The sequence below is a fragment of the Falco peregrinus genome, chromosome 13 (assembly GCF_023634155.1).
Source record: "Falco peregrinus isolate bFalPer1 chromosome 13, bFalPer1.pri, whole genome shotgun sequence".
Lineage (NCBI taxonomy): Eukaryota > Metazoa > Chordata > Aves > Falconiformes > Falconidae > Falco > Falco peregrinus.
In genome coordinates this window covers 2,334,673-2,362,358 of record NC_073733.1, presented here as the reverse complement: position 1 = coordinate 2,362,358, position 27,686 = coordinate 2,334,673, and the positions used below count along the sequence as shown (strand labels likewise).

Here is a 27,686-nt window from a genome sequence, read left to right as displayed (position 1 = left end):
TTTTGATCCTTCCCCTTTTCTCCCCTGGGAATGAGAAATGCGAGCAAGCAGGAATCTCGTTGTCTCTAAAAATCAGTTTTCATGCAACATTCAGCCATTCATTGGAAAAATGGCATTTTCTCATTGAAAAAATAAAAAGCCGTTGCTTTTAAAAACTAAAATAAACCCCATGGTTTGGGGGGGGGACGGGACGACTTGATCTGGGAGATCGTTTCCCTGCTGTGGCTTGTTTCAGCCCTTCCCCAGCCCCGCAGGTGGGCTCCAGCCAGGGTTGGGGTGGCACCGAGTCCTTCCGTCGTGGCGAGAGCCAAAGCGCCGCGGCAGGGCATGGCTGATGGCAGGGCATGGCTGATGGCGACGCTCCCGGCCACCCGCTCGCTCCCAGCAGCTTTTATCTGCCGGTGGCCGGTGGAGCTGCCGGTGGGGCCGCCGGCGGGAGCCTGATTGGCTCGGCACGGCCTCGCCGCGGCTCCCGGGCTGGCGTTCCTCCTCCCGCAGCCCAGGTAAAGCCTTCCCGTGACCCGACACCTGGCCTCCCAGGATTAGCAACTCGCTCCAGCTCGCCTCTGCCTTCAGGTTTTTTTTATTTTTCCCTTTCCCCTCCCCTTCCTTTTTTTTTTTCCTCACTTTTCCCCCCCCACCTCCTTTTTAAAGTATTATTTTAAAATAAGATTTGTTTTCCCCCTGGGGAAGTGGGCACGAGGGGTGTGGGAGGAATGAGCAGCGGGCTGGTGCTGCGCACCCCGCTCCCCGAGGACACCTCGGTGTTTACGCCGCTGAAGCCCGTCACCATGTCGGGGGAACACGGCGAAGACGCCCCCGTCTTTGAGGACATCAAACCCCCCAGCCGGCCCCTGGATAACCCACCCGACTTGGCGCAGGTAAGGCGGAGGCCGGCAGTTTGCTGTGGGGCAGTGGGAAGGGGCCAAGCTTCGCCCGCTCAGGTGCACGGAGGCTGCTAGTATTTGCGGGATTTAGACTTAATTCTGCTTTGTTTTTCCACTCTGCTAAAACACCTCCGTCGCTTTGTACGCTCGTGCTTCCCCCTCCGCCGGATTTTCTCTTGGGCGTGTTGGGTTTCATTTTTTTTTTTTTTTTTTTTTTCCTTCTCCTGCCTTTCTTCAAAACGCCTTGTTGCCCGTTTTGGAGGAGAGCCTGGGTTTTTCTCACTCCCCAGAGCCGGGGCTTGATCCTGCTCCCCAGGGCCAGCAGGTGAGGGGGTGCCGAGGGACTCTGCGCCGGGCCGGCTCGCTGGGAGAGACGTGGGCAACGGGATCGCTGTGTCTGTGCGTGATGGTGGTGGTGGGGAAATGGGAGCTTATTTTCCATTTTATTTTATTATATTTATTTTTTTCTGCCGCCATGGTGGGTAAGGAATGCTCCTTGAAATTCCCCAGCGGCGTCCCCGCCGTGCACTGGAGATAAAGACCTGGATAAGCCACCTTGGGCTGTTGCTGCACGCCCACCCCTCTTGCATGCCCACCCCTGTCCTGGGCCATGGCAGAAGCACGTTCAAGCCCTGCTGCCTGTCACAGGCGAGGGGGCAAGGCTCCTCGATGGTGTTTTGGGTGATGGACCCCTCATCCCACAATGAAAAGCCTTCAGGTGCTCTTCCTGGTGGGAAAAGGGGTGAGCCAGGCTGGCCCCCATCCTGCTGCCAAGGTTTTGGCACCTTTTCCCCCCTGGAGAAATGGAGCGAGCTGGGCCGTGGGGTGCCCAGTGCTGCCAACGGCTAATGATTAACCCTGCGCCCCACGTCCCCAGCGCCATTTTGATCAAGGTGGGAGGGCGGCTCCGGCCCCTCGCTCCGCAGCCACCCCACAGGGATACCCTCGTCCCAGCTGCCGTTCCTCTGGGGACCGCTGGGAGGGCATCCCCATGGTGGGCAGCAACGATTCGGCACGGAGCAGGGGTTGGGGCTGCATATCTGCTGCCCGCTTTCCCTCTGCTGGCACCACCGATGCCCCAAGGGCCGGTTCTGGGGCTCTGCCCTTCAAAGGGAGGTGGCAAGATGAAGGTAGCGTCTCTGTTGCCATATTTCCCTGGTGATCCAACATCCACAGGGGCTGTGAGGGTGGCTGTGGGGCTCAGAATGGGGGGAGAGGGCCATGCAACCCTTCTACTCCTTCCCCTGTGGTGGTCCTGGCTCAGCGCCTCTCCCGTAATGCCGGGCTGCCAGAGCCCGTGCCCCTCCACACCGGGTTTGGGTGGGTTATCTGAAGTCGGAGGGTCAGGTGGTTGCTTTTCAGAAAGATGTGGGTTATCTCTGGGGCCCGTGCCCAGTGGGAAAGGGCGGCAGCTCCCTGTTTGGTCTGGGGGAAGGACGAGGTTTGCTTTCTCTCCCCCTTTGTAGCCCTGGCTGCTGGGTGGGATTAGGCAGCAGGGCTGGTGCTCGCCCCATGCCTCAGCCATGGACCCTGTGCCACCTCTTGTCCTCCTTGTGGGGATGCAGAGCCCACCTGCGGTCAGAAACACCTTCATTCCACCATGCCATCCTTGCTGCCCTTCAAAGGGAAGAGGGGTCCTTCACCCCGGTTTTGGGCCCTGGGGCAGTGCCAACCCACTGCCCACCCAGAGGTAGCTGAGGGTGGGCCTCAGGGTGGCCGATCAGAGATGTCCTCCCTTTGCCAATAAGAGCCCCGTGTCCCTTTACGGACGTATGGGGGATGGAGGCTGGAAAGCCGGCTGGAGCCGAGTACCAGCTCACCCACGCTCTGTGGCTCAGCCCCCAGCAGCTGCGCCGGGACTTCTTTGCAAACCCACCCAGGGTGAAGCATTATGGGTGGCAAAACCCCGACAGCCCAGGGCTGGACCCCACATCTCCCGGGGAGGAGTTTTCCATACATTGGCCCCTTTTCTCTTAACGAATGCCAAAGGCTGTGGTCGCTGTAGAAGAGATGCTGAAGAAGCTGCCGTAGCTGGAGGGTGGAAAAGCTGGATGGCTGCACGTCTGGGAAACCCTTTGCTCCAGGAGGGTGTTTATCAGAGCAGTTTGACAAGACTTATGGAAAAGGCTGTGACCTGTCAGAGCTCCGGCACCGGCTATCGCCCACAGGGCATTTCCTGCTGCTCCAGCTCTCCTGACTGCTGTCTGCCTGATCTTGGGCAAAGAAAAGAGCAAACTCTTTATCTCGCTGGTTGCAAAGCCCCTCCTGCCCTCCCCAAATCACTTTTCAAACAAGAGTGGAAGGTGGCAGCTGTTTGCTGTCGAAAATTTTATTCAGTCTGAGTCAGGTGGAAGTAGTTCCTTTGTGGAGTTTATGATCAGTTTTTCCCTTTTCTCTGCCTTTCCAGCTGCCCTGCCCCAAATTAAAAAAAAAAAAAACAACAAAACAAACACAAACAAAAAGAGAAAAAAGGAGAGGCTTGTGACAGAAAAGCACTTTTCCTTTCTGATTTGAGTCAGATCGGCCAGAAGCACAATTTTCCCCTTTAAATCCCAAGAGGCTGATGCTAGATGGAAAAACAATAATAAACAGAAGAAAAGCAATACAGCAAGGCATTTCTGGAAAGGAGGAGTTGGTTCCTTTGCATGGTTGTCAGGGGGCTGGGGGGGCACCGGGGCTCATCTGCTCCCACCTTGTTGCCCTTTGCTCCAGGTCTGGTGAGCCAAAGCAGCTCCCGGGCACCTTGTTGTTACCTGAGGCTGGGGAACCCTCCTGGGACCATCTGCTGCTTGTCAGATGGGAGACTCTGTCCCTCTGGGCTGGGCTGGAGCTCATGGTAGATGAGCCACCCCACTGCCAAGTCCTGTGAGTCACCCCCTTGCTCCTGAAGCCACCCGTAGCTTTACGCCATGGTCTCCCTCGGGTGTGAGTGTGGTCCTCGGCCCGATCCCTGCCTTCTTGTGCGAGCTGCCCCTGGGCAGACAGCGGCGGGGATGGAAAGTGAGATGGTGAGAACAGACCTAGGTTTCCATGATCCTGGGGCTGTTTCTAAAGGAAGGTTGCCAGCATGGTCGGGAAGGAGATGGCATGGCCACTGCTCCCTTCCCAATATGTGCAGAACAGGAGCTGGCTCCTGGTGGGCTTTCCTGCAGTTGTGAGGAGCTCAAGGTGCTGGTGAGGTGGTGGAAGGGGCGGCCTGTGCTCGCCTCCATGTTACAGTTAAGGGGTGGGGAGGAGAATGGGGGCTACTGAGAGTGTCAGCCCTGCCCTCGAGGGTTCAGGGAAGGCAGTGCCTGTCTTGATGGGTTGTGCCTGCCATGAATTCAGAGCTGCTGTCTGACGCTGGAGGGTCACTTGGGTTTGCAGCACCACTGGGTGAGGTCAGCACCTGGTGAAGAAGCTGCTAGGGAGGAGAGATGGAGTAAAGACCCCGGTTTAACCCATTGCCTACCTGTATCAGGAGCCCCATGGGCAGTTGTGTCAGGCCGGTGAGCACCCAGTGGGGACAGAGGCTGTCATGGGTGGTGAGGAAGATCCTGGTGAGTGTGGCTGGGGGTAGCCCCAGGCCAGCTTGTCCTTTCTTGCCTTGCTTTCCTTGGGTGGGCTATGCTGCTGCAAGCTGAAAAACAGCAGTGAAAGTCTCCCCTTGTGTCCTCTAAGCCCAGTTCCTACCCCACGGGCAGTTTCTCACCACTGTGCTTGGCACAACTCCCTTCTGCCCTGCCCGAGGGCTGGGTGGGGGGCTTGCATAGCAAGAAAACAGCTCCAGCATCTGGGAGGTGCTGGAACAGATGAGATGGTATCAGGATGGTGCTGTTCCCCCAAGAGCTTTTCCTGGCACTTTGGATTCTCAGTACTATGAACAGCCATTCCCAGACCCTTTCATTGGGGTGGATGTAGGTGCTGTGACGTTTCTCTAACTTTATTCTGGCAGGGATTTTCCTCCCAGTGTCACAGGAGAAGCTGGACCAAGCATTTTTCGGTACGCTTCAGCTTTCAGGGCAATGCAGGAGCTGTTTCAATCCTGCTCTGTCCCTGCAGGGCCCTGTGTCCTGCATCTCATTGGTCTGAGCCCCTCTGGCCACATCCTCGTCATGACTGTGGCTGTGCTGGGCTGACGACTGGGTGGTGGCTTTCTCTTGGACCAGGAATGGGTTTCTTGCTCCCCAGTGGTCCAGCATCTTGACGGCCCAGCTGGAACCAGGGTGATGGCTCTGGCTCGTACAGATGTGGTTTGCATCAGGGCCAGGAAGGAGTCCTGCTCCACTTTATTTATTACTAGAGACGCAGAAGTCCACAGCACAGCTGTCAAGGAGTGATTGATTTCCTTGGGCTGTCAGGAGTTGCATGCAATGAATTAATTCAGCTTTTCTGCTGGGAAAGGGTAGATGGTAGCTTTGGAGTTTTGCTCTTGGCCTATAATGAGATGTTGACAGCTCATTGTGGCTGGGGGTAGCTGAGCCTGGGCATCTTTCTGGAGTTTAATGTCACTCCTTGGATGCTTGGAGGGGACTGAAAATATTGTGTTCTCTCCTGGGGTCCTTGTGTGCCCAGCACGCTCAGGAGAAGAAGGTCACAGAATTACAGAGTGGTGGGGGTTGGAAGGGACCTCTGGAGATCACACAGTCCAACCCCCTGATAAAGCAGGTTCACCCAGAGCAGGTTGCACAGAATCGCGTCCAGGCAGGTTGTGAATGTCTCCAGAGACAAAGACCCCATAGCCTCTCCGGGTAGCCTGTGCCCATGCTCTGTCACGCTGCTGAACCTGGCCCACAGACACGAGCCCAGTAGGGTAGTGCCAGTTTTTAAGGTTGTGCCCGTGTTTGAGGACAGGCTTTGAGCTCATGGTGTTGCAATGTGAAGGTATTCCCTTCTCTCTGCTGGATCGTGACGATGCAAGGGAACCGCGCAGGCTTTGCACTGCCACGTGTCAGGCAAGCCATGATTCACAACGCTGGAAGGAGCAGCTCCCATCCTTTACTCCACCAGCTGAGCAGGGAGCTGAGCTCAGGCCTCTGCCAGCATCCCCATTTACAGCTGTGCAAGGCATGGAGATGGAGCAGGCTGGCATGATCTGCTGAGGATTCAGTGGCTCGCTCCCTTCTTCTTCCTTCTGAGCTGCCCGGTCCATGTAATGTGCTTCTGTGGGCAGTGTGAAGTCATGGTTCTTCACTCCCCCTTGCATGGCTGGGATGTTCTGCCCTCTGGGATCCTCCTGGCTTTGCAGAAGGGTTCAAAAATGTCCTTGTGTTCTGCGGAATTGTGCAAAATTAATTTTCAAAGGGTGCCAGCACCCTGTGCAGGCTCGAGAGGTGTGCAGGACAAGACTGGGGATACAGAGAAGTCAAATTAAAGGCTGGGCAAGGAGGAACAGGCTCACTTGATCATTCTCAGCAGAAGCCAAGATGGTGGGTTGGCAGTTGGTGTGGCTGAGCGCTGTGTGGCCTCTGGCTAGAGGGATCTTGGGAGGGAAGGATCCTCTGGGGCTGTTTTGCTTTGGGATCAGCTGAAGCCTGATGCCTTCAGGACCAGCCCGCAGATTTGCAAGTCAGATGGGCTTTCTGTCTGGCAGGTGTCTGCATGGCCAAGGGAAATTAAACTAGAAGCTCCAGAAAGGATGAATGTGTTCCTCTGCTCTTGCAGGAAGACCCTCAAGGAGAGCGCGCAGGCAGGATGCCCATCCGCCGCAGCCGTGTCGGGGTGGTGGGTCTCATTGCAGATCAGATCCTGTTGTGGGAGTGGGTCCAAAGTCAGTGCGGAGCTCAGCAGGCTTTGGACAAAACCGGTTACCGGTGAGCCAGAGACTGGGAAATCTGGGGGATCTCAGCCACCATGTTTGTTTTTTCATTATTCTTAATCCCCCAAACCCACAGACTTCCCCATGTGTGTGTGGGTTCGCACGCAAGCGTTGCTGGAAGCAGACAAGGTGTAGGATGAAACTGCTTGGCCGAACTTTGAGCTCGCTGGTGCACAATGGCTTTGTCCAGGTGGTACAAAGGCTGATTGTTCTGCTTGGGGGAAGTTTGGCTCAGCAAGGTGGGGAGCGAGAGAAAGGGACAGTGCCGAGAAAGAAAGATTACAGGAGTGCTGTTCCTTGTCCTCCTGTGCAGCCCTCGCTGGAACCTGGTTTCCACTTGCCAACATGGGAGAGGTTGCAAACTAGCTAGAAAAGCATGTTTTGGGGTGGCGGGTTTTTGTTTGGTTTGGTTGTTTTTTTTTGAACACTGAAAACGCAAGTATTTAAGGGAGGAAATGAGCAGGGGACTCCGACTCCATAGTAAATGCAACGGATTTCCCTTTATCGCTCTTCCTGAATGGTGTGTGGGAAGCAAACACAGTCATCTGAAATTACTCACGAAGGTCTAGGGTAATGCATTTCTGGCCGGTGCATCATCCACTGTGAATTTTCCCCTCTCAAACCTGTTTGGTCAGCTACCGACGCTATTTTGTTCTCGTTCCCTGGTCCAGTGAGTTCTTTTATCTAACCCATCCACTGCAAATAATCACACTTACCACCGTCTTGTTAGCTGAGCCCCTTGATTAGAATATTTGCTCTTCTTGTGCTCCATTGGTGAGTTACATGAGTCACAGGGTACAGTTGGTGCTCAGGGATTGGAGAATTAATGTTTACAATTCAGATGTTCTCAGAACTTGAGCTAGCATGAAAACTCTCAAAAAAACCCCATGGGCTGTTTACCACATCAAAGAGGTTCAGCCCCTTTCAAGCTCAGATTGAAACTCAAACAAAGAATCTTTCATTAAGTTCAGAAATGCTTGGAGAATTCTTTGAAAATTATTATTTTTTAATTTTTTTTAATGTGATAAGAACCTTCGAGTTTCTACTGAGGATAGGATTTGCAAGTACTAAAATGCATTTAATGACCTAACTCTTTGTAGTATTTCCAGTACAAGTAGGAGGAGAGAATGGCGAGAACTGGTCCCAGTATAGCTGGTCTGAAAACACTGGTACTTATCACTTGCAGGAGAAAATAATATTATCCATCCGTTATCACTTCTGTCACGTCTAAGGCAATTTAGTGAATGTGAACCCATCCTGGAGAGGGCAGAGATATGCGGGTACCTACTCACCAGTGAATCCAGCCCATCATTTTAATGCTGCCAGTACAACATTTATCATTTTGCTGCTCCTCAAGGACAGTTCAGGGAGCTGAATGCAGGGGTGGCTGAATATATTCAAATGAAAATCCTTCCCACAATGAATAGGAGGTTTGATGGTGTTCTCTAAAATGTGGAAATGACCCAGGTTTGTTAAATTGAATGGAAAACCTGGGGCATCTCCCCTTCCCAACTGATCATTCAAAACACTGTTGTTTTTTGGGACCTAACATTTCATTTTGAGCAACTTTCAGTATTTGGTGTTATTGTGGTTCTGCGTCATGCTTTTGGGAGAGCTCAGAACGATTAGCTTGGCTGACTGACTTCACCTCTGGAACACGACAAGTGTCACAGCCCTCGTGTTTCCCAGGGGCTGGCAAACCCCAGGCTCCAAAATTCTCTGGCTGGAGCTTTGCCAGGGCTTGGTGCCTTCTCCACAGGAACTGTCAATTGCCTTTATTGGCCTCTGCCGTAATCGGTCTCCTTTAATTAACGGCAATTGGCAATTCATTTATATACAGTGAAAATGTGGAAAGAGGGAGTTTAAACTGAATGGATCTTGAGGAAACTCTTTGAGGCTTTCTGCTCTCAGGCTGACAGAAGGACCCTCCCGACAGCACAGGTGCTAGGGAATGCATGGGGTAGCATCACAGCAGAAGGGGCTGCACCAGGCGGACCTGCTCCGATGCCCCGCTCCGTCCCTGATACTGGCAGTATCTTCTTGGCCTCATACCGTGCTAGGTGCTGTGCAAGCTTGGAATAAAGGAGCTGGCTCAAAACCCTACTCGTTCAAACACAATGTTTTCACCTGCCTTAGGGTTTGTTTTGTTTTGTTCTGCTAACTGGTTTGGTGAGACAGTCGAGGGCCACAAGGACGGTGGGATTTGCTGTCCGCACGTGAAACCTGACCTTGCTTTTCCCGGACGTGCATGGGGTATTGGGTCTGCCTTGCACCTCGTACTGGGAAGAACAGGCTTTTTGGTCTGTTTTATGGCGTGCTGAATGCCAGGAGGACTTCACAAGCCCCAGCAAGCAGCGGATGACTCACTCTGCCTTTGTCAGACCCTGCCCAGGGAATGTGCTGCTTTTCTTCTGATCAGAGGCGGTGAGGTGACGAGTGTAAGCTTTTAGATGGTTTGAATGAGGCAGAATGAATCCCACCCATAACCCAGCTGGGGAGGCTCCCTGTGAGCTCTAACAGCCTCTCCCATGTCACGCTTGGTTCAGGACTTGTGGCACGGATGTGTAACCAGAGGAGAGCCAGAAGACTCAAGGACAAACAAGCCCAGAGTCCTACGGCCATGGCAACGCTAGGAACAGCTGGATAAATTGGTCCAGGTTATCCTGGGGAGGAATGGTGACATCTGAGAGCCTCCGTCTTCTCAGATTCAGGGGAAGGGGTGTGCTGGAGCAGATGCTGCAGCCGAGGAGAAGTGGAGCTGCAGGTGGGCCTGCTTCTAGTTGGTGGTACCAGCAGGGGCTGCACGGCTAGCCAAATTCAACTGTTGATTGTATGTATGCACAACCCGGGGAACGCTTGAGTTCCTGCATGGTTTGGTGGGGGCTGTGGTAGCTCCAAGCCTCTTGATCTTGCAGGAGTTGAAAGAACATTGGATCATTTCATCTTTCTAGAAAAAACATCCAAATCGCTGTACCAGCTCATGCCAAAAGTCCACCCAGATCAGCCTCCTGCCTCCGACAGTGGGTGCACATTTGGCTTGACAGAAAACCTCCAGTTGGCTTTGATGGGCTTGACCCCAGCCTTTGCCGAGCAAGAGCAGCTCAGAAATAGAAAGCTGTGTAGGAAGACCTGACTCCTTTAAGTCCTCATGTCTTCCTCTCCCACACTTTGAGAGCTTCCCTCCTGCCAGGGCAGAGTGGGGAGCAATGGGTGAGGAGAGGCTGCTGTCCCCGTTTCCCCACCTGCCTTCGGGCTCCATCCAGTGCCGAGGTTGGGCTTGTAGGGGAAACCAGTGCGGAGCTACTCTAATATCAAACTGGGACCCCCCACCCTCATCTGGACCTGCCTGAGGCTGGATGGGCAGAATGGCCCCTGTGTTCAGTGAGGCCTGGAGATAGTAGGCTGGGCCAGGGCTTTCTCCAAGCTCCATGTCTCCAAGGTCTACCCTGCTAGTTATTTTTCAGTCCATTTATGGCTTTATTTTTATAAAGGTTTCTGCTTGCTTTCTTAAAGCCCACCGGAACCTGGCTGTTCCAAACTGCTCTTCTTCCAGGCACTTGACCTTGGAGTTGGATGAGGGTGTTTTTCCTGGTTTCTTTGGCCTTTGGGATTGCTGACTGTAGTGGCATGATTTCTGTGATAAATAACCAAGGTAGATTGCCTTTGAGTGAGCCTTTATCAGTTGTCCGAGGAAAGGAATAGCAAACAGAGTCAGCAAGTCTGCTGGAAATGTTGCTGCCTACTGGCTGAGCCAGAAGGCCAGCCAGGCTCCCAGCTGGCCACATCTGCCTTGATCGTGGCTTTAGGTCTCAAGGAAATTCTGTGTTTCTGAGAGGTGACAATTACCTTGGGTAGTTCAAACACAAGGGCAGAAAAGAGTAGAGCAACAACCCTTCAGAGCAGTGTGGCTCAGCTCCTGGGCCACCTGCGAGCTCCAGGCAGAAACCTGGAGAAAGGGTGTATCTTTGTCCTGCTCCAGGAGCTGCTTTTGTAGGTGGAAAGGTGTGACAGCTTCAAGATGGAAAGCTGCTGGGATAGATCGCCTCTGGTGGTCTTCCTCACTCCAGAGACTTCCAAGACTCCAGAGAGAGCTTGCACAGAGACTTCTGTGTAGATGCCCACTTCCCAGGTGGCCAAAGCTAGTGATGATGACTCTTGCCCCTGCCTGTGATGCAGACACAGCTGAATGCTCTGAGAGCAGCACTAGTTTCTTGGCATTGCTCCCAAGCTCTTTAAGACAGGGCAAGGAGAGGAGTCCATCCTGGGCCTTCTGCAGCCCAGCACCCACCTGCGTAAGCACAGAGTTTGGCCCTGCTGCCTGCAACGGTGCCTTGTTATTTACAGCAGTTAAATATTTGGCCCTGTGTGTACTTGAAAGGAAGAGTCCTGGGGGTTTCTTTGCTAATCCCGTTTTGCAGAGAGTTCCAGAAGACTTGAGGAACAAACAGAAAATAACGTCGATCGAGGTCAGTATCAAACCCAAATGATCAGAGAAACAAATATTTACTCAGGTCAATATTTAACTAGGAGACAATAAATGCTGATATTGAACCAAATCTGTATATAAATATGGTCTATTTATAATGTGTGCCTTTAAAGGGGTACTGCCAGGTACTTGCCATGGGGTTTGATTGATGATTATCCTCCCCATTGTTTGCTGATTCCCTTGGAGGCTGGAGTTTCATGCAGGTGCGTGTATGAGAAAGCAGGTTGTACTGCGTAATCCCAGCACCCTGACAGGAGGCACAACCGTTGTCCCGCACATGCCTGTGCTCGGGGAGGGTTCCTTGCCCCGAGGTGGGGGGCTCCTGCCGTTCCCCTGTCCCTTGAACCCGCACGCCCCAGGGTTGTGCTGCTGGCTGACCTTCCCTGCACGAAGCTGGCTATTTTCTTGCACCCCTTTCCTGAAAGCTCTTTGCATCTCCAAGCAGCACAGCATTGCAGCTGGGGCTGGCTGTGAGCGAGAGCCTGAGACCCAGCTGGGGAAGGGGAGAAGTGGGCTTGATGCCTCCCGGCACTGCAGAGCAGGATACGGGGGCTGCGGCCAGGCAGGGGCTAGCGCAGGGCTCAAGGCTGCCAAGAACTGGAGAAACTCCTCTCCTGTCCTGAGCCCTTTCCCCCGCAGCCACTCCCTCTGCCAACTTTACAAGCTCGTTGCCTGTTTAGCAAACATTGATTTCTCTCCTTGTTCTCTGCTGCTGCCTGTGTGGTGACAACATCTGATGTTTCTATGGCGGTTTGCTATTTATCAACTTCAGATTAGAAAGTGTTTAATCATGGGAAAGACACGTCCCACCTCCTGCCTTGACAGCCTGCAGTGCCTAGCACTCTTCTAACGATGCTCGTGGTGAATCACTGGCAAAATGGCATGGTTGGCTCAAGCACCATTTTTTTCTGTTTCCTCCCAAGAAATGTTTGTCTTGAACTCTACGTGTACTGATCCATGTCCTGATAATGCCTCCCCCTGCCTTTGACAATATCTGAAAGAGAGATAGAGGTCTCCAAAGCAGGAGGTTCCTGTAGGATTTATGAAAATTGGCAGATGGTAGAGGGGGAAGACTCATGTCAATACCTATTAGCCATGGGAGAAGCCACTCTGGAGGAAGCTGGGGGAAGCAGGGCTTCATCATCTGCTTTCTTCGTAGAGCAACTGGCTCAGTTTTTACTGATCTCACCATGCTGGGTGCTTTTCAACACACAGCTCTCCGAGGCTGCTGAGGTTTGCCCTCAGCAAGTTGCCCTCCAGGGGATTTTGGTCACCAAGTCCCTGTTCAGATGTGCCAGTGCTGAGTGTAACATGGTCCTGCTGGTCCAGTAACACAAACTGGTGTCCAGTGGCCTTGTCTGGAGTGGATACAGTGCTTATTCTAACCTTTCCCTGATTAGGTTTTTTTTGTTTGGCTTTCTTTTCTATGGCAAGTTGAAAAGACCCTCCTCCATAGTCAGAAATAGGTACTATGACTTTGAGGGGAAAACACCGCAGGAGTTCAGTGCTTTTATTGTATGACAGACTATTCAATGGGACAGCATCTTATTGGCTTTCCCTTCCTGGCCAAACCAAAGATCCCAGTTTGGACTAAACTACAGAAGTTTTGTTGATGTCTGCTTTGCCTGTATTTCTGCTTTGCTCACTTTTAAGCTACTGATGTATGACTCCTGTGATGGCTGCTGGAGCCCTTGTTGATGCAGTTAGTGGAGTCTCCAGACCTTGAATCTCACCCTTGTCTCCGGTGATTGCAATGATGGCATTGCTAGTGAGTACAGGGGAAACCTGGTCGCTGAACCCACTGAAGATCCAGTGGCTCTTCAGCTAGAAGGTCCCGGAGGCTTTCTGCATCAAGGCATGGTGGGTATCTCTTGTGGTATTGAGATAAACTGAGCTCCCTGGCTACGTGGTAAGTTCAGTCCTCTGCAAAAAAGCAAGAAAATGGTTAATCACCTGCCTGTGGCTGTCAGACAGGGTGGAAGGGATGGGCTGATTGTTCCAGGTCATTGCTGTCTTGTGTGAGCCCACCACAGTGTCCTCAGCTGCCCTCTCAAGAGCTGCCCCAGACAGGGCTGCAGCCTGCTGCCAGGACCTGCCTGGGGCTGGCCCAGGAGCCTGCAGAAACCCTGTGTCTGTAGGGCTTCCTCCCGGCGGGGCCCGCTTTGCTCTCAATCGCTTCTTTTGTATTTGTGCTGCTTACCATGGCAGGTCTTGAATGCAGACTGCTGGAAATGTAGAGCATTTTGTTGGTCTCCTGGTGTAGCTGATCTCAACATGAGGGATCCAGTGGCTGGACCACCACTTGCAGGATCAAGCATTACCTGCAAAGGAGCTTATCTGGAGTATATGGGTGCTTCTGAAGCTGTTTATTCCAGCTGGTGGGAGTGACGGGACATAGCTTTCAACCCCAATGCCCTTGTAGCTCTGACCTGGCAATTTCATATTTAAGCATCTCATGCTTCCAGGCATGAAGACCACATGGAGAACAGTGGCTCTCCAGGGATGGCAGCTGTCAGCATCCCCAGCCTGTTTGGCATCCGTCCTTTCAAGGCCATGTGGCTCTGTGGTCTATCATGGCCTTGCAAGGAACATCCTCCATTTAGATGCAACTTCCAGAAATACGAACACCTCAAGTATGGGAAATCTGAGCCCACTGAGTTGGTTTTGCTGGTTTTCTGTGAGCAAGAGGGAAACCTGTACTGGTTTCTAGCCCTTGCTGGTCTGACTGACCAGCCTGACAATATGTGCATGACCCCAAACTGAGAGGGCGAGAAAAGGCTTTACTGCAGTCTTGTTGAACAAAATAAATGGTAGAGGTTAGGGTGATAGCTAGTGGTTGTGGAGGAGAAAATGGGCCAACTGGAAGCGAGCAGAAGGATGTGGAATGAGAATGGGGCACAGGCTGACGCTGAACCCACAGAAAGCAGATAATTACTGTTTTGGGGTTTGGAGATAACTCTTCCCCTTTACTTGGTGCTGGAGTACTGTAGCCTATTTTGAGCACTGGCCTTGGAGAAAGAGTCCGAGTCTGGGTGAGAGATCTGAGAAGAGCCATCAGCCCTCTGTGGAAAGCTGGGGGGAACTGAGGCAGGAGAGGAGAGGTGTGCAGGAGGTTTGCAAGCACGCTGTAGTGGTTGTGAGGAACGATAAAAGAGATTTAAATTCTGGCAGTCTTCCCATGTTGGAGATTGCGAAGCACAGGAATGGCCTAGCTGAAGGCCAACTGCCGAACAGGTCCCTGGGGACCCCACTGCCAGGGGTGGCTGGGCTGCCTGCTTCTGTGCCTGATGAGGTGGGATTCCCCCAAGTTTGTAGGAGCCTGTCAGTGGGGTGATGTTGAGAGTTTCACCTCTGAGGGGCTGGATCGAGCTTGTCGTGCTGCCACACATCTGCCGTGGTTCATCTGAGCCCAGGTTGTGTGGCTGAGGCTGTTCCTGGGGAAAGCTTCTTATACCCTTGCTCTTGCAGATGCTGTGACACAGGGAGCTTGTTAGATGTTGGGTAGAGGAGTTGTGCCTGAGGCCCTGGGCATGCAGCTGAGCACGGTGTCTCCTGGCTATCACAGCACCTTGTGGTGGGTGCCGGTTCCAGGTGGTGGGTGCCTGGGCTTGCCACAGCCCCAGGTCTGCACCAAGAAAACCCCCTGTACATGACTTGGGTGGGTGAATGTTGCGGGCTCAGCCCTTGACACCTGCTCTGGTGGTTTCCAGCCTGTTCCCAGGACACAGCATGAATGTTTCTGCCCACCCTATGGTAACCTTTGTGGATGGGAGCCCCATGGGAACTGCGAGAACTTATTGATTTGACTGGGCTAAGAAATCTCTGAAGGTCTTTGCGCCGTGCCTCAAAGCCTCCTCTGGAGAGCTCTGTGTTTCTCAGCTATCCCTTCTCTCCCTGTGAGAAGCCCAGAGTTCAGCAAACCTTGCAGCCAGGTCGAGCTCTGCCCGCATTCACCGAGAGGCCGTTCTCCTTGGGCAAGCTCCAAACACCACGGCAGATCCCGCTGTGCCTCTCGGTGGGGATTAAGACGTAAAACCAGAAACTGGCTCTGTGAGCCGGGGGCAAGTCCCGGCTCATCCCTGCAGTGGGCTGCTCCGTCCCTCCTCCCACCCCGCTGTGGGACAGGTGGTGTTAAACAGGAAAGGAAAACAAAAAAATAAAAGAAAAAAGTATCCCTGTCAATGAACAGAGTGGTGATGCTGAAGATGGGGTGCTGCTCCCACCTGAGGGCAGGAGGAAAATGAAGGCGATCCCTGCACAGGGTGGGCCAGCTGAGCCCTCGCCTGCTCCTCCTGTGGCCTCTGGGTCCCATCATCACACACAAAGCCTGGGGGTGGGCAGTGTCCCCCCCAGGCCGGGGCAGGGGGCTGGGGGGTCCTTCCAGGTGCCCTGGGGCAAGCATGGCTGCCGCAATGGCTCAGGGCTCTGCCCCCTCGCCGTGGGCCCTGCTGCCTGCTGGTGTGAGGCGGAGGCAGGGTGCTCTGGCCACGCGCTGCCAACCGGCGTGGGCAACGGTCCCCTGCCTCCATGTCAGGGAGCAGGGTGGGTGGCGGGGACCGGCTGCTGACAGCCAGAGGCCCTGGGGCTGTGAGGGGCTGGGGAGCCAGGGGGTGAGGCCCTCCATGGCCGGGGGGTGGTTGAGGAGGCTGGGGGGGCGGGGGGGGGGGGCTGTCCCACTAACACAGCTCTGTCTGTCCCACAGCTGCACCCGATGAGGATGGAACAGCGGATGCCACCGCTCATTCTTGAGGTGAAGCACTTTTCTCATTCCTTCCTCCACATGCTTCTTCCCCCTTTGGTGAGAGGTACCGCTAAAGCCCCTGAAACACTGAGCCAGGATTCACCCGGCCCCAGTGCGGGCCCCCCAGATCCACGGGCAAGGACATGGCGGCACCCGGGCTGTGTTCCTCCCGCTTCTGGTGTCTCCACCTGTGCAAGCCAGCCCGCCCCCGGTGCAGCCATCTCCTTTGTGGCTTGTCTGTCTCCATTAACTGGCTCCAGAAAGGAGCCATGAGTGGCAGCCAGAGACACCTGCAATCGGGACACTCGAGCTGGATCCCACCCAGCCACGTCGGCACCGAGTCGTCCCGGTTGTGCTGTGCGTGGGCCTAGGAGCTGGTGTTGGATAGAGGACGGGCTGGGGGTGCTCAGGGCGTTAGGTGCCAGCACCCTGCATGAGCAGTGCAGGTGGGGGCTAGGATTGCTGGGCATTTCTGGCCCACAAACACGCAAAGTGCTCCTCTGTCCCTCTTCAAAGGATGCTGGGCCCCTCGGCCCTGTAGGACCCGTGTTACCGCAGGCTGGGTGCCAGCGTGGGGGGCCCTCGCCTTCCCAGTCCTGTGTACCCCGGTGGGGCTGCAGCTGTGGACAGGGCTGGTGTCCTTCCCTGTCTGGTGCAAACACATTGCTTTCGCTCTGCTGACAAGTTGCCCCTTAACACCCCCCTTCCCCAGGACCCCGGGGCTGGTACGGCTGAGAAGTGGATTTATCAGGCTTTAGTGGAATGCTAGGAAGAAGACTTTGCTCTGCAGGTAAGGGTGGTTGTGAGAGAAAAGGAGGCTGGGAGACAGCGAAAGGGGGAAAGGCAGCGGACAGGGGGACTCTGGCTGAGAATGCAGGTTTTGGCTCAGGAATTAGGGCCCTCCATGCCTTTCTACATTTAATATACCTGCCTGGTTGCCTGCCGTATAAGGACCCACTGGAGTTGTGGAGGGGAGACCTTCCCTTGGGAACTGAAGGTGAGAAAGTTAAATGCCAGAGATAAGGGAAGTGTAGAAGTAAAAGGCATCCAACAACTTTCCCCTGCCCCCACTCCTGGCAAGTGGGTCACTTCATTGCTCAGGTATGTACGGCATTCCGAGTCTCTGGTACTGCCTAGAGCAAGCTGACTCCCAAGGGTAGCAGCAGTGTGCCAGCATGGGTGCGCAGGGTTCAGCTCCAAAGCTCCGGCTTGGTTCTCCCTCAGGCAGGAACCCAAGCTGGATGCTGCAGGGGGGGAGCAGAGAGATACATCAGGGTTTTGGATGAGCCTTCAAGGACTGAGTGGAGGGTCTCCGATTCTTCTCCCTGCTCCTGCTGATGCCTTAGCTTTAGGGTATGCCTGAGCACAGGTTTCCTCACTGGAGCGTGGTGGTGGGGGTTGCTGGGTTGCCTTGAGAAAAGGCGGTTAGATGAGGGTGTGACACAAAGTGAGCTTGTAGTGTCAACAGGTAGCTTCCTTGAATGAGGGCAGGTACTTTTCAGGGCCTGCACATATGGTGATGGGTGGGATTTACAGCACAGTGTGTACACACACACCAGTACAGCGAGCACAGCACAGAAAACACAGTCCCAGTGCAGCATGCTCAGTTCCAGTGCAGCGTAGCACTTCCAAGTCCAGCTTCTCCAAACTTCTACCTGTGTAAAAGAGGGTGTATTTGTGGCACGTACCTGTATTTGGGTGGAAGCCAGCTTACCCGTGCGTTGCCAGTGTGGCTTGCAGAGGTGCAAAGGCTCTTTGAATTAGCTGGAAGCGCAGGTGGTGTGTTTCGCTGGAAAGGGCAAGGAAATCTCTTGGATCCCGTCCAGCTTTGTTAAGAGCAACGAAGTTGCAGCAGGGATGACTTTGGCCCATTGCACTCCAGTGACATAGTTCAGAGCTGTAAAACCCTCGGCTCAAGCATGCAGGGTGTGGGGTGAGATCAGCTTGCTCTCCTGAAGTGCGCTGTAGGCCCTGCCAGGGAAACCTGGTGATTTTGCCAACTCCTCTACATATGAATGAGTCTACAAGGGCTTTGCAATGAGCTTGACACATGGGTAACCACATAATTAAAGGCTGTTAGCTTTATAGAAGAGCATTAGCACTGGTATCCTTAACCACAGAGAGCAGAACTTGAGTCCTCAAATGCCACAGGATGAATTTCCTAGTGGATTGCTCTATCAGGTTGCTGAATGATTGAGCCTGGATCCAGTGGGATGCCACACCAGACATGAACCAGGAGGGTAAGAAACCTGGCAAGTGGTGGTTGTCTGAGCTAGAGGTCCTTTTAGCTTGGAGGACCCAGACGTGTAAAAACAGCTTTACAAATCTAGAACTAAACCAAAGGGCGGGTGAGGGCTGAGTCACTTTACCAAGACAGTGATAATATGCCTGGCAGTTTCCATTTTAGGCTCACAGTCCACTGAATTAGTGGCAACTTCACTGAGATTTCTGGGGCTACAGCCAGAAATTCTCAAGTAACTAAAGATACTGTCCTAGAATATTCTCGGCTAATTAAAAGTATTGCCCTAGAATAAGGTGCAGTACATCTCAGGCTGTTGAGTTTAAAGGAGATCAGAGTCACCATGTCTAAGGTGGGCTGCAGATCCAACACGCCCAATGTGTGAGGCTGACCGGAGCAGAGTTTCTGATTTCATCCCATTTCTAGAGTTAAATTCTCTTGTTTGTGTGACCAAAGCTCTGTACCTAAACCTTGTCTCTTCTTTATCAGGCTGTATTTCTCTCCTAACTGCATCCTCTGCCTAGCTTACCCTTTGTTATCAGTGCAGACAGGTAGGAGGAAGGTGGGACAAAGGATGGTGATTCACTCCTGGGGAGTCTGGCTGAGTCAGAGACTGAAGCTAAATCACTGCAGCCTGTGACTCTCGGCTCTCTGTTTCCTGCTAGCTGAAGCACTTGTTGAATGCTGGACTCCCACCACCAGTGTGTCAAGGACACTCTTCACAAGTTCTCTTGTCTGTGTTTTTTGCCATAGGCACGGTCCGAAATGGATAAGTATCTTTCAAATGAGGTGCCACCCATCCCGATGATACCAGACAAGAAGTACCGCCGGGAGAGCGCCTCGGTGGTGGATGAGTACTTCTCCACAGAGAAGCCCACTTCCACGCCGTACAGCGTCAACATCAACGTGATTCTGCCAGACACGACACACTTGCGCACTGGACTTTACCGGCCACCCAAACCCATGACGCCATTCCCACAGATCAAAACAGAGCCTGGCACCAGCTTTGCCCAGCCCTGCTCTTCTGCCTCGGGCTCCACGCAGACCCTGCCCGACTTCACCAGTGTCTTCAGCATGCCCCAGTCAGTGGCAGTGAACAACATCTTCATCAAGCAGGAGATGCCCTCTGAGATCCCCTTATCCACCAATCCACAGCAATCCCAGCTTTACCAGATGCCTCTTGGCAACGGAAGCGCTGACATTACCACTCTGACATCTTCCTCCAACAGCACCACAGCCATCAACAGTCTCAGTGGCATTACCATGTCCACAGGTAACACCATGTCCAGTGTGGTCCACAGACCTGTCCAGCCAGGAGGGCCAGTTAAGCAGTACCCACATGTCTCCCAGGGACAGGGAAACTTCAACATCTCAGGGCAGTTCTACCCTGCTCCAGGGGTGAACCTCCCCCCTTCACCCCCCAACTCACAGCCTGGCAGCCCAGAAAATCAACCCGAGCTCATCAACACCATCTCTCCCCCACCATCCTATGAAGCCACTTTTGGACTGAAGCTAGTCCAGTCATCCCAGGTCCCTCCAGTCCCCAATGGCCTTGGGACCCTCTCCCAAGGGCACATCGTCATGCAGACCCCCAAATACAACAGACGCAACAACCCTGAGCTGGAGAAAAGGAGAATCCATCACTGCGATTACCCAGGTATGCTTATCATTGATGTATTGACTTGGCTTTGGCAGGGGTCTCTTCTTGACATGCTGAGGCTGGGGGCTGCCCTGGGCCTCTGCAGGAATTTAATCTGAAATCACTTTGTCTGCATGATGAAGGGAGCTATGGAGCTGGGTGGAGAGGCCCAGAGAAGTGGAGCTGCTACCACCACCAAGGGAGCAGAAGATGTCGATCCTGTCTGCACTAGCTGATGCCTTTTTTCTCTCCTTCCCTTTCCCCTTTCCACTCTGGCAAAAGCAAGCCTAACTGCGAGGCAGAGAGCTCCTGCAATGCACAGGGATGCTCCTGGAAATCTGCTGCCTATTTCGCTCTGATCTTGCCTAACCCTGAGCTGCCACATGCTCTCTGCAGGTGAAACCATGCTGGCTTTCTCACCAACCTTTCCTTTCCCACTCTCCCATAATGGATGGCAAACCATCCAGTAATTTCCATAAACAGCCTTTACGGTCCCCCTCTGTAGCCCCAATTCCTTCTTCCAAAGAGTCAATAAGCTGAGTGTCTCTGTCATATCCTTCAGTGGCTTCATAGAATCATTTAGGTTGGAAAAAACCTTTAAGACCATCAAGTCCAACTGTATTTATGTAGCTATGTAACGTTTAACTTCATAGCAGTATAACTCAGTTAAAAAACATAAAGGAAAAACACTGTGATATCTTAATTGTAGATCCGGTATAGATGTGGATCTCCCAAAGGCATTTCAGGGTAATGATCAGCCCAGAGCTGAGGCTGTTCCCTGTGTGTCACCTCATTGCATGAGCGTGTCCATCTAAAGACCTGGGATACCTTGGCGGGAGGAGATCTCGCAGGGTTCCCTGCACTGTGCACAGAGAGCTTGTGGGACCCACAGCTGCAAACGCTCATTCATGCCACACGGGAGAGAAGCAATTGTGTCCCTCTGGTGACTCCAGTGCCAGCAGCGTGAGGGCTTGAAAATCACCAGCCCTCGTGCAGGGACACACACCTCCCGCTTCCTGGACGGAGCCCCAGCCATCAAGCTGCTGGGGATCAGCAAACAGTTTTCCCATGGGGGGGTGTGAACTGAGGAAAGTGATTTCCTAACTGCCTCCTGCAAGATTGATGTGCTCTTTCCCTGGCACAGGAGTGGCTGTCGTAGGTCAGCCCAGAGGCCTGTCTAGCCCAGATCCTGTCTCCAGCAGTGACCCAAGGAAGTATACAAGAATATGAGATGTTAGGGACATCCTTCTGTGCTCGCACCTTCCAGCTCTCTGGCAAGCTGCGGATTAGGGATTTTCTGAGCCAGAACCTGCATCCATGTACTTGTGGTTAACAGCTCGCGCTGAATTTTTTACCTTCTGCTGGTTGTGGTGGGAGCCAGACGAAGGCTGTAAGCAGACCAGTGCTCTGAGACAGACCCCTCTGCTCTTGTCAGAACTGGTCAGAGCAAGAGTCCTGTCCTGCAGGATGCACTACCACAGCAAAGCTCGCCTGTTTGCGGCAGGATTTTGGCCTGCGTGGAAAGGCAGGAACACATCTGTGGTGCAAAAACCCCCCCCAACAACCTGTGCTGAATAAACACCGGGTGGCTCGATAGTGTGTACGTGCAGAGACAGAGGAAGGCTTCTTCTAATACTTCACAGTGAGGTTCAGCTAGAGGTGAAACCAGTCGGGACTGATGGCAGGGGCAGCAGGTCTTACTGACGTGGTCTGCTTGAGGAAGCGACAGGAGGCATGCCAAATTCACACCGGTAACCGGATGAGCAGGGGAGACCTGTTTGCAAAGCCCCGATCCGGGTTTCCAGGTGGTGGGCTCAGCACTTTTTCCTCTGCGTGCTCACGGGGAAATGAAGCCCAGCCATGCCCTGCTCTGGCTTCTTTTCTGCTGCTCCTTCTAGCTTTGGGAACTGCTCTGGGTGCTCAGCTGGCTGCGCTTCCATGGCCAGCAAGGGGGCAGTCCTTGGGCTCATCCATACTTCTCTTTCTTCTGAGTGTAAGGGACCTCCAAGGCTTCAGAGCATCAGAAGCAAAACTGAGCTGGGTCACCAGCCCTCACCCCTCCTGCCGTGGGGAGGGGCAAGGCAGCAGGCTGCTCCTGCCCCTCTGAGTAGGACAGGACGGAGAGCTGACCTCCTGCAAGAAGCTTCTTTAGGCCATGTGGAAACACTGGAATGAAAAATACGACTATGTTGCTTATGCAGGTCATAAAAATTCAAATTGATATTTTAATGTACTTGTCAAAACACAATGCAGCAGGGCCATAAAGGCAGCATGAGAAGCTTTTCGAAACTTTATCTAACTGAAATGAGGAACTTGCAATGATTAATTTTAAGACGCCTGTTATTGAAACTTTTGCCAAAGTCACGGTGTTTCTGTAAGAGCCTTTCTTTGATTAAACCTCTTGTTGCTGACCTTCTGAAAATACTGCCCACTGGCTTTATTCTGGATCCTGAAAGCCAGACTCTGGCTCCACAGTATACCTGGCATTTCCCACTTCCCGGAATGTTTCTACCACTTCTGCTGGGGCTGAAACTATTACAAAATACATCTTTCCTCCAGCCCTGTGGTAGTAGTATCACTTGCGTCTCGTCTGGAATCCAGAAAAGACAAATAGCAGCAAAAAGCTAGCAGCTAACAGTGGTGAATTTAATGCTTTCATCCTGCCTTGAAGACATGGTTGAGGAAGGGGGGATTTGAAAGTCTGTGCCTGAATCTTTCCCCCTCCCTCCCAATTCCCAGCACCCATGCCCATGGGTGTCAGGATTGCATGGCAAAAGATGGTGTGTTGTAAAGGTCTGTCTGTCCTGGAGGACAAATGCCCTTGAGTTACTGCTGAAACAAAACGGGCGTAGCCAGGCTTATTTGCATAGATGCCTGGAGTGCTTTTCAGGCCTGCTCTGTCCCTAACTTTGAATATAAATATTCTGGATTTGTTCGAGCACGGGCCCCTTTCTCACAGGGAAATTGTCTTTTCTGTTTTTGCAGGATGCTCAAAAGTTTATACCAAGAGCTCCCACCTGAAGGCACATCAGAGGACTCACACAGGTAAGAGCGAGCACCACATCATCGGGGAAACTGCCAGCCTACACGTCTTATACTGTGCCTGTTAACAGGGGTGATAACATAGCTGATTAGCTTAATCTAGGGTGGTTATTGGGGTAAGGAGCGTGGTTAAGTCTACTGATGTTAATGTTAAAAAAAGTCCAATGGCTGCACTGGTTTATAGCGAGAGTACACTGCTGCTTGCACTCGCTTGCCTTCTGGAGGGGTGGTCTAAAATTTAGGAGAACTCTTGGAGGCTCTCGAGTCTATGTATTGGGAGGAGGAGGAGGTGTCCTCAGAGCCTCTATTACTCTGAGCTCTTCCTTTGAGATCTCTCAAATCCTAGCCAGGTCTGTTCCTGCTTAGCCTACAGAAAGATTCCATCAAGGCACATGGTGCATACATATGACATCTGAGGAGACAAAGGCTGTCTCTTTTGCGTCAAGGGCTGCTGTGGTTCCCAGGGAGAGGAAGGAACCCCTGGCTTCTCCTTGTGTACCAGCCACGTACACCACTCGCACCTAGTGGTTGTCCCCTTGGCAGCTGCCAGTGGTGTATCGCTGGGGCTGCCGAATACACCAATACAGGTACAGGACTCTGAATACACGTAACAGGAGGGCTCTGAATACATGTACAGAAGGGCTGTGCCCTCATCCCTGAGGGCAAAGGTGCCATGGGCTGCCCTTGCTGGTGTAAACAGGGTCACTAGCACAGGGGAGCTCCCACCACTCTCACCACAGCCAGCTTCCCTGGGGTAAACCTAGCTCAGTGGCACTCGTGCATTCAAGCACGGGTCTTCTCATTAAGGCATTTATTATACCTGAAACTTTATCAGATCCCCAGGTAGTCCAGGAACCATCAGTGCCCTCATAAATCTCTTTTATAGAAGGGCTGATCTTTACTGAAAGCAATTAAGCTGGCCCAGAGTTCACTTTTCTTTTTTATTAACAACGAACAAAACCCATCCTGAGGCTGGGAATCAGTTCTTGCACTTGGCTCTGTTCCGTTTTCATCTTATCAGTCCTTCGAACAAGCCAGCAAAGAATTTTTCTTTGTGCATGAGGTACAATATTTTTTTGGCAGAGCCTGGGTAGGAGCAGGCTGGAGAGCGACACGGAAGGGGTGGAAGAGAGGAACAGGAAGGACATTGTCCCAGCTCTGAGAGCTGGTGGTGATAAGCATTTGTCACAACAGCAATTTGTATTCAGGGCTATGGCAGGGCTCTCGCTTTAAAATTGAATATCTCTTTTCTCCTGTTCGGAGCACAGGGCTTAGCTCTGTGCCTGGGGACGTGACCCATCTGAGACAGGCAACGTCCTTTCAAGTCATGATATGAAGATGTATGCAGGCAAACTTGGGCAGTTTTTGAACCCAATAAAATGCAGTCATTTTTCTAGGTTTCCCAGTAATTGGGCTGGAAATCCAAGTGTGTTTGCCTCCTTCCACTTCACTTGCTATAAGAGGGGAGGGCAGAGCGGTGAAGGAGGACGTGACCCGAGTAGGCAAGAAAACTGGTAGCGTTGTGGGGTGGGTAAAAAGAAGGAAACCCAAAATGGAGAGCCATACACAGGCAGGCTTGGGGTGTCTGTGTCCAGTTTTTGAAGCTTTGCATTTTGCTTTTGAGGCCTCGACCTCGCTGAGCACAGCACCGGAGCTGGAACAGCAGGGCCATCCCAACTCCTGCCAGCTGAGTAAGCTCGATGCTGCTTCAGCCCCATCACTTGAAGGGTTAATAATGCCCTTTCTCTCGATTCCTCGCCTGATGGCAGCTGGGCTGAGAAGTACATGATCTCCAAGATCTTTTCTTGTGGTTTGCCCGTTGCTATGGGCTGGGCTGTATTCATCTCCTGGAGACACCATTCATTTCCTGGGTGCCATTGTGAGATTAAATATATAACCCGGTGGCTGCTCACCCGCCTCCCGGGGGTGGGAATGCCAGTTTGGCTCCTTTGTTTGAGCTTGCCCTGCCGTGCTGTCCTGGGAGATGGAGCCAGCTCGTGGGACAATGGAAAGCATTTTGTTTCTATCCTGGAGATCAACCTGTTATTGTTTGAAACTAAAGGGCCTTGGTAGGGTTGACCCAGCCAGGTGACCCGGCTGGGACAATGTCTGTGGCTGCACAGTGCAAATCCCGTCTTTGTCTTAGCATGCTAACACAAACCCCGAGATCCCCAGCATGCTGTAAAACATCCAGTGTGCTGCTCATAAATTGACTTTAAGTTCCCCATTTACCTGAGCCATAAAAACCCACATCTCTCCCCTTCCTGTGGTGCAGAGCCCAGGGTTTTTTTGAGGAGCTGGAGATGATCTTGGTGCCCTGGCTCCTCCAGGGTCATGTGTTTGTGCTTTCATATTTTGTCTGGTGACTGCAAGACACTGTAGGTGTTTCTGTGGCTGAATGTTTTCATTTTCCTGGCCAAATGCACCGCCTGCCTAGCACACAGGCTGCAGGGAGGAACAGCCGTTCACTGGGAAACGTGTCAGAGCACGACATACATGCCTGTGCATGCATGCTGCATGTGTACGTGCATTCATGCCGCGATGGTGTGCTCAGCAATTGGCCGATGAAATGGTAAATATTTGAGGTCGGGAAAGTCAGCACATTCCCTGAACTCTGCCTGCTTGTTCAGGCTGTTAAGAGTGAGGGCTAATATTTGAGAGCACCACACCCAGGCACGGAGAGGGCTGCAGCCAGGGTTCAGCCCCACAACCTGGGCACACAGGCAGTTGGGAGAAGGCACGGGCTTTTCCAGCCCAATTCCCAGCTGGCCAAGAAGTTGCACAATTTAATTGATTTCGGTTCGGGAATAGGTGTGTATGGATGGGAGGGAGGAGAGGGCAGAGGCCTGACGTCACCTAAATGTCCTGTAGAAAACAGTGTTTTGTGTGAGCTGCTGCAGGGCTGAACTTTGAGGCAGAGAGGGTTAGAAGGTGCTTTCAAAGATGCGAGGTTTTGAGGAAAATCTATATGGCACAACCCCTTTCTTCCTCCTGATGCTCCCCACACCTGTATGAGCAGCAACACTTTCCTTTGTTTTTTTAATATATTTTATATATATATAAATAAATATAATTCTTAGCTTTTTTGGGTTTTTTTAAATAGATTTTTTTTTAGCCAGAAATGCTCCAAAATCCAACAGGAACTTGAACAGTACTAGGAACCAAGCCTAGAAAGCAAAGCGGGGGTGGGGGAGGGGCACATGGACAAGCCCTGGCTCACTGCAGCTCTGTGACTGATGATGGTCCCGTGGTGGCTATGGGCTGTGCTCAGCAAGCACACCCTGGGAGCGGGAAGCATCAGCGTGGCCACGAGCCCTGTTCGGGGCAGGGCAGCCCGGGGTACCCCCCCGGGTCCTGCTGGAGGACGGGGTGTCTGGGAGGCAGGGCAGGCGCGTGTCCGTGTAGGCTGTGGCGTGGCGGGGCTGTGCTGTGCCCGTGACCTGTGGCTCTTCCTCCGCAGGTGAGAAGCCCTACAAGTGCACCTGGGAAGGCTGCGACTGGCGCTTTGCCCGCTCCGACGAGCTGACCCGGCACTACCGGAAGCACACGGGTGCCAAACCCTTCAAGTGCCTAGCCTGCGGCCGCTGCTTCTCCCGCTCTGACCATCTGGCTCTCCACATGAAGCGGCACCAGAACTAGGAGCTGCCTACGTTTGCCACTTCTCCAAGAGCAGCTGAAACTCTTTTTCTTTTCCAAGGGGCCTCTCCTCTTCTCGTACATAGGAACAAACCCATGCTGTGATCAACCGGCAGGGGTGGCGAGCAAGCCCCCTCTGCAAGCCCTGTCCCCAGCTGTTTCTGGTTTTAAAAGAAATCTCATTAAAAAAGAGTTATAATTACAGACTGATCTCATGACGAGGCTCCCGGCGGCACTGGAGCGATGGACCTTGGATTCCAAAGGGCTTTCTTCCAGCAAACCTGCTATTTATTTGTCACTCAGGAGCAACTGTCCTTCATATCTCAAGCTCTTCAGGATTTTTTCTACCCCTTTTCAGGGCGGTCTCTTCGGTGAGCCTGAGGAGGGCTGTGATGGGTTGGTAGCCTGGCTGTGTGTGAGAGGTCCCACTCCAAACTGTCAGTGCAAGCCTCTTGGACTGCCCCACGGCATGGCCGTGATGTGGCACCTTGCCCCACAGCATGGCTGTGGCACCTCTGACATGTGGGAACAGCACATGCCCAGGGCTGTTTGGGTTGACAATCCCAGTCTCCATGGGGGCATAGAAGAAAGGGCCTTTGACGTACTCACCTGACAAGCCTCCGAGCAAGGGACAGCACAAAAGCAGATGACAAAAGCCATCATCTGTGTCCTGTTGAGCCCAACTGTGGCTTCCTGGCAGCCAGCTCGCTCAGAGCTGCAAATATCTGCCCTGCTCGGCCAGGTTTTTTGGTTGTGTCCTTAGCATTTCTGCTTCCTAGATGAATTTTGACTTCAGACGTCTCTGGGTGAACCAGCATCAGTCTTAAAACCACCCAAGGGGACTGCAAAAAAGCCGCTGGTAAAGCTCTGGTTTGCCATAATATGCTGTGCCTTTCTCAAAAAGCACTGGGCAGGCTCTGCTCAAGCCTTGAACATGCACACAAGGAATCAGTCATCAGCAATCACACCAGCCCTTTGCTGTTGCCATTTCATCACGTTCAGGCAGAAAAGAAAAAAGCATCTTTGAAACAAATTCCAATAAATCCTGCTGTTCAGATTGTACTCATGTTACCTACCTCACAGGTTCACCGCCTTGGGCTCCGTAAGGCACTTTCCCTCTTCTTCTGTGGGGTGCCGTGACGCGTGGGGCACATCAGCCATTCTTCAAAGGCTACCGGGGGTTAAACTTAGGCAGAACAAGAACCAGGCCATGCCAGTT

At 52.8% G+C, this 27,686-nt stretch overlaps 1 protein-coding gene and 1 long non-coding RNA gene across 3 annotated transcripts; one reads left to right on the top strand and one right to left on the bottom strand.

The window, feature by feature from the left end:
• Positions 1-715: 715 nt before the first annotated feature.
• Positions 716-27,529, top strand: LOC101922704 (Krueppel-like factor 5). Of its 2 annotated transcripts, XM_055818178.1 has the most exons (5): positions 716-881; positions 15,873-15,920; positions 18,904-19,807; positions 22,775-22,834; positions 26,292-27,529. In XM_055818178.1, exons 1-5 carry the CDS (start codon positions 717-719, stop codon positions 26,468-26,470), a joined length of 1,356 nt encoding a protein of 451 aa, XP_055674153.1. In that variant the 5' UTR covers position 716; the 3' UTR covers positions 26,471-27,529. The 2 variants fall into 2 exon arrangements, 1 of the variants encoding a protein (XP_055674153.1); XR_003553456.2 differs by lacking the exons at positions 716-881; positions 15,873-15,920; positions 18,904-19,807; positions 22,775-22,834 and adding an exon at positions 22,864-25,840 and having other exon boundaries at positions 26,292-26,382.
• Positions 20,396-27,632, bottom strand: LOC114011523 (uncharacterized). The gene is made up of 2 exons (XR_003553457.2): positions 27,544-27,632; positions 20,396-21,955 (listed from the first exon to the last, which is right to left on the bottom strand). It is a non-coding gene; the product is annotated as an uncharacterized LOC114011523 (long non-coding RNA).
• Between the last annotated feature and the right edge of the window lie 54 nt (positions 27,633-27,686).